The 6000-nt window shown below is 31.6% G+C and overlaps 1 protein-coding gene across 4 annotated transcripts; it reads left to right on the top strand.

Moving 5' to 3' along the window:
- Positions 1 to 3633: 3633 nt before the first annotated feature.
- On the top strand, positions 3634 to 5301 carry LOC114420894 (lon protease-like). 4 transcript variants are annotated; one of them, XM_028386607.1, is made up of 4 exons: positions 3654 to 3871; positions 4157 to 4272; positions 4769 to 4973; positions 5043 to 5301. In XM_028386607.1, exons 1-4 carry the CDS (start codon positions 3863 to 3865, stop codon positions 5049 to 5051), a joined length of 339 nt encoding a protein of 112 aa, XP_028242408.1. In that variant the 5' UTR covers positions 3654 to 3862; the 3' UTR covers positions 5052 to 5301. The 4 variants fall into 4 exon arrangements, 3 of the variants coding, with proteins under 3 accessions (XP_028242408.1, XP_028242406.1, XP_028242407.1); XR_003668461.1 differs by having other exon boundaries at positions 3634 to 3917; positions 4769 to 5301; XM_028386605.1 differs by having other exon boundaries at positions 3661 to 3871; positions 4769 to 5301.
- The last annotated feature ends 699 nt before the right edge of the window (positions 5302 to 6000 follow it).

Below are 6000 nucleotides of genomic sequence, written 5' to 3'. Positions count from 1 at the left end.
TGTCTTAATCTTTAGACCAAATTTACAAATGTATGTGACTTGCTGAAAGATTGTACGGTCGCGTATGATTGGTATCTTTCTCGAATTGAATGATAACTTTACAAAACATGATTTTTGTTACCTGTCCTAATTATTCAAGGCATCAGTACAAGTGACCATTGTTTTGTATAAAAGCACCAGTTACTGGGTTGATACGATAATTTGTACGTATTTTACCTTTCAATTGTATCAACTACGTAATTACATGGCTAGCTATTAGCCCATTAGCATATAGTAGGTAAATTTATCGTAGTGGGTTAGTTTTAAAAATTATTTATTAATGGGGGTCTGTTTTTAAACTTTTAACCGGGGGTCTGTTCCTGCATGGATGTCGCCAGAAAAATTGGCGACATAGCTGTTCCGCCATTGCAAATGGCGAGAACGATGCTGAGCTGGAGGGTGTACGTTGGTGTCGCCACTGAAGGCGAGATGCATGATGATCCGCCAATGCAGTTGGCGAGAAGCGCTGAACGTATTTCCTTTTTTACATTATTATTATTATTATTTTAGTGTATGGATGGTACAGAATAAATAATTTTTTATATAACTAAATATAAAAAATAAAATCAACATTGTGTATGAAATAAATGGATTGAAATAAAAACATTTATCTTATATATTTTCATGATTTTTGATAAACATTAATTACTGTTTTTATAAAAATTACTTTATACTAATATCATATTAAAAAAAAATATCATTTGAAATGTTCCGCAATTCTGAATGGCGAGACAGGTTTTGGAATGTTCCGCAATTCTGAATGGCGAGTCAGGTGCATGATAGTCAATGTGAACCTCATCTTCCTCTTCCGGCTAAAAAAGCATATATTTATTGTGAATAAATGAAAAAAAAAAAAGTATTCATTGTTAAATTCAATTGAAGTATCTCGTAAATTTCTCATCTTCGTTGTATTTTTTTGGTTTTAATTCTGAATCAAATGAAATGTTGAGATTAATTTACTTGTTTTTTAAACATTTTTTACGATTTAATAGAAAGATAAAAAGCTAGCTTGCACATCCCTGTATATTCTATTTACTCATCCTCCTTCAATTGGATTCGCATGGTATAGCTGGCATGTGGTGTAGCTGGTTTTGGTTGCAGTCTCAAACCTCTCAGTGTTCTCAAATAACAAATAACTACTAATTTATTTGCTGATAATATATATATATATATATATATATATATATATATATATATATTTGAGTCTTACATTTGTGCGGGAGTTAATGGCACACTTTATTTATTTTTCTTTTGATGTTTTTTTTTTTAAATCAGCAAAAACATGTATTAAAATGAGTACAGGGGGTATCACAAACCCATAAACATAAAGTATCAGAAACATATCCCTGCGCAATTGAGCTATTGGTTACATTATATTTAAACCTTGAATAACAAGTTTAAATAGCTAATAACAAGTTTAAATAACAAGTAATTTTATAAAACCTGTCTCGCCATTCAGAATTGCGGAACATTTCAAATGATATTTATTTTAATATGATATTAGTATAAAGTAATTTTATAAAAACAGTAATTAATGTTTATCAAAAATCATGAAAATATATAAGATAAATGTTTTTATTTTAGTCCATTTATTTCATACACAATGTTGATTTTATTTTTTATATTTAGTTATATAAAAAATTATTTTCTATACCATCCATACACTAAAATAAGGAATTACGTTCAACACTTCTCGCCAACTGCATTGGCGGATCATGCATCTCGTCATTTTTAGTGGCGACACCAACGTACACCCTCCAGCTCAGCATCGTTCTCGCCATCTATAATGACGAAACAACTATGTCGTCAATTTATCTGACGACATCCATGCAGAAATAGACTCCATGTTAAAAGTTTAAAAACAGATCCGATTGATAAATAGTTTTTAAAACTAACCCAATAAATTTGCCGCATATAGTACATATATAGTAGGGCCTCTGAATGTCAACACTTGTGTGAGGATGTATCGCGTATAATAATGAATATACTGTACTCTAAACTTTAGAAAGGTTTTGGGCAAAACGACAAACACAACCAAATCATTTCCGATATAGGTTATTTCTATTGTCCCTTGGAAATTGTGAGGTTTGACAACGCTGAGAGCTTCCATGGAAACGCCAATGGCAACAACCTTAATCGTATAATTTTATCCTTTCGGGTGTTAGGTAGACAGGAGGCTGCACAGGTCCGTGAGTGTTTTTTTAAATAAAATTTTAAAATAAAAATCAACCCTGTTTGAAATTATTTTCAAAAGGAAGCAGTAGTGAAAATCGTTTTTCTAAAAAGTTTGCTTATAGTTGCCCATTCCTAGTTATTTTGGGGGAGTCAAATCACTATTGTTTTGGGGTGCCGGTTTACTTTACAATTGTAGCGGCTACTATAATTTTGTATAAGCATCTTAGCCTAGAACTATAAAACTATTATAACTATTAATTATTTTCATAGTTAGAGTGTATAATAACCTTCAATATTCTCACGAGTATAGAACCCCTTAGCAATAAAATAAAACTTATAAAAAATATGAAATAAAATATTCTTGGAAACCAATTATGCTTGTGAAAAAACAAAATTATAACATTGTATTCACCCCTACCACATTGTCAATATTGTTGTTGACTAACACCCACTGTCACTACCTACAATATCATCAATGACAATAATGATAATAATAAGGGTAAATAATTATTTATGTTCCTAAATGTTTAAGGCACTGACAAATTCGTCTCCGTAATTGAAACAAGTGAATTTATCCATTAATTTTTATCTGTTACCGTTAATGAAAGAGTCTATGTTGTATATTCAGGAACAAATTTATCGCACATTTAAGGATAAAAATAACTAAAATATAATTTAATTTTTATCTTTCCCTTTTTTAATTATTGCAATCTTGACATTACAATAAATACTTAAAAAAATAAAAAAGTAATCATAAATTAGAACAAATATAATAATAAATATAATATTAATTGATTAATAAGCATAATATTTTTGTTGTTATGAAATTTCTATTATTATGAAATTACCCATTCGTTGGAACCATCAACTTAACCTTATCCTTTTTTTTATTTCCTTTGGAAATTTAATTTGATGTTCCCGACAAAACATACTCCCTAGTCCATATAACTATACCACATACAGTTGAATAACTGCTACAAAACTGTCCTACCATATTATTTCTCCATCATATACAATTAGATAACTCTCCTACAACTAGACCTATTTGTAATTCTGGCCTGCAATTTTTTTCTTATTTCTCCTGGAGCAAACAATCCACGTTTTGGGCTTGTTCTTTGGATGATCCAAAACCTAACATGTTGACTTTGGGGCTCGGGCACCACTATAATTTTTCTGTAAATGTTTTCTGAGTTAGGTTCATACGTTTGGTGAAATGTTAAGTGAGTATATTAACAGTGTGTTGCTTTCAAATAAGTTGATCATGTTTTCACTGATCTTGTCTTTTTCTATGTTGTTTCTAGATTCTAATAAAAATAAGCTTGCTATCAATGTTATTAACCACTTAATGGCACATTGTTGTTGGTTGAATGTGCGTACATACTGTCCCACCACATGGAGTTGTCTTCGAAATAAGGGGTGCTGGTGAATATGGTGCACATTGGACAAAAGATGGAAGTAAGGTGTGGGGATACCCACTAAATTCTGTCATAAATTGATGATTTGCTTATTTTAGTTAAACTGTGCAATCAATAGTCAGAATATTTCTGCCATATGCATAAATTAAATGTTAATATGATATAGATTATATTATACTACTGATTTTTTTCCTTCAAAAATTCTATATCATTTCAGCTTACCGGAGTACGTGATGAGAAAGGTATTCCTATCATTAAGGATTGTTACAACAGTCCTCTTACTGCAAGGTTGTAGTCTAAGTAAAGCTAACAATATGGTTATCATGACTTTGTGTGGTTGTTTCTAACTTCTATCAAATTTTCCTTGTAATGGCAATATCCATGATGATACATTGCTTGCTAAACTTGAGACTGGTTACACTGGTTCTGGCGACCATGGATCTTCTATGGTTTGTTCTGAATTGAATAGGGTCCTTCAGTTTTAAGTTAATACTATGTTTCTTATCATGAATTGGTTGGTTTTGCAGTTTGTCCTTAACATGGAAAAGGGAGTTCCACTTTTGCCTAAATGGTTATCCTTCTCTAGGGTGAATGCACGTGCCTGGACGGGCGTTGAGATAGGTCCTGCTCGCCTTCATTTAAGGTATGAAATTTCTTTCCCCATGGCACTCAAATTTTATCACTATTTTTCCTGCTCAATCTAATTAGGCATCTTGTGCACACTTATGATTGAATTGTGCTTATCCTAATTTTCATGGAATACACCTACGTGTATCTGAAATTTGTTGTTGAATTGTGTAATTTCTTACAACTGGAGTGACATATTTTCGGAATACTAGATGAAGATGGCTTGAAAAATATTGGAAATAATTGTTAAGAAATTGAAAGTGTTAAAAAATATATAGAAACTGAGAAGGATGGTACTATTTGGATGTAAGTTTGCTTGACCTAATCAGTGTGTCTTTGTTGCAAATGATTATTGCTTTGCTGGGTGAAGTTTAATGGTCTAAGGATTTAAAGACTAAAGAGTGTCTTTAATTTTCTGTATGGAAGCAGCATGTAAATGGTTCAATGTTAAATATATTTTATATAGTAGTCTACTTCTTAAAGTGTATCTGATAAAAGCGTATGCATTGCAGCTTAAGCCAGAAGCTAGGGGTCCAGATTGTGCTTTGTTGGACCACCAGTTGTTGGAAAGACATCACTGGCATCCTCTATAGTTGCTGCACGGGGTGTAAAATTTGTGTGCATATCCCTAGTGGAGTCAAGGATGAGGCTGATATTAGAGGACATAGGAGAACATACATTGGAAGCATGCCTGGGAGGCTTATTGATGGACTGAAGGTTCAGAATCTAACTTAGACATTGAACGCTAACATTATCTGTTCTTACAAAATTTGCAAATGCTTGTAGGTTTTATGATACATGGACTGCCAGCATTTCTTGTTATGTTTCTTTCCATCTTTTATTCTCCTAGGGAAATAGACTAGAGATGACAAGTGAATATTAGTTCTCAAGGACACAAACTCTAGATTCAGAATGTTTATGCAGTAGATTAAAAAGGAGTGTTGATTGGGTTACAATGCAAATTGTAGATTCTAAATTTTTAATATGTATTACTTTGCAATTTACTAATTATGTGTGCTCACATGAAAGTGAAGTCATTTCATTACATTAATATATTTGCAATTGTAAGTATTTTAAAGAGCAAGTATATTCTGTTTTTCATTTAACTTAGATTGCAATTGTAGTTAAATATACAAAGCATCTTCCTCAGTTTTGTGTATATATTGGTTCTTCTGAACATGACTTCTAATATTTTAGATGCATTAAAAAAAATAATCATATCGGTTATCACTCAAAAACCATTTTAAAATATACCTCTTTTAAAACAGTTATGACAAAAGACTGACGTCAAAAGCTCATATTCTAAGACGATCATGACATCAAAATCGTCTTAGAATAATCTCCATTCTAAGACGATTTTGATGCCTAACTGTCTTAGAAAAATCGTCTTAGAATGGGATGTATTCTAAGATGGTTTTGATGCAAAAATTATCTTAAAAAATTCCATATTCTAAGACAGATTATACTTCAAAATCGTCTTTGAATACCCTTTATTTTAAGACGGCTAGGTGTCGAAACCGTCTTAGAATAGTCTTCATTCTAAGATGGTTTCGACACCTAACCGTCTTAGAAGGAAATGTTACTAAGATGGTTGATGAACCATCGTCGTAAGTACAGGTACATTTCACGATGTTAACTACGACTATGGTTAAAAAATGTCGTTAAAGGTATAAAAAATCATCGTTAAATCAGCCTGTGTTCTAGTAGTGTAACAAAGTATTTGCATCGTAGAAATATTCATATA

This window comes from Glycine soja, chromosome 8 (genome assembly GCF_004193775.1).
Source record: "Glycine soja cultivar W05 chromosome 8, ASM419377v2, whole genome shotgun sequence".
NCBI lineage: Eukaryota > Viridiplantae > Streptophyta > Magnoliopsida > Fabales > Fabaceae > Glycine > Glycine soja.
This window is presented reverse-complemented; position numbering and strand designations above follow the sequence as displayed.

Coding starts and splice junctions, on each gene's coding strand:
- LOC114420894 (XM_028386605.1), top strand. Junction 4,273..4,768: donor CCTGCTCGCCTTCATTTAAG/GTATGAAATTTC, acceptor TATGCATTGCAG/CTTAAGCCAGAAGCTAGGGG.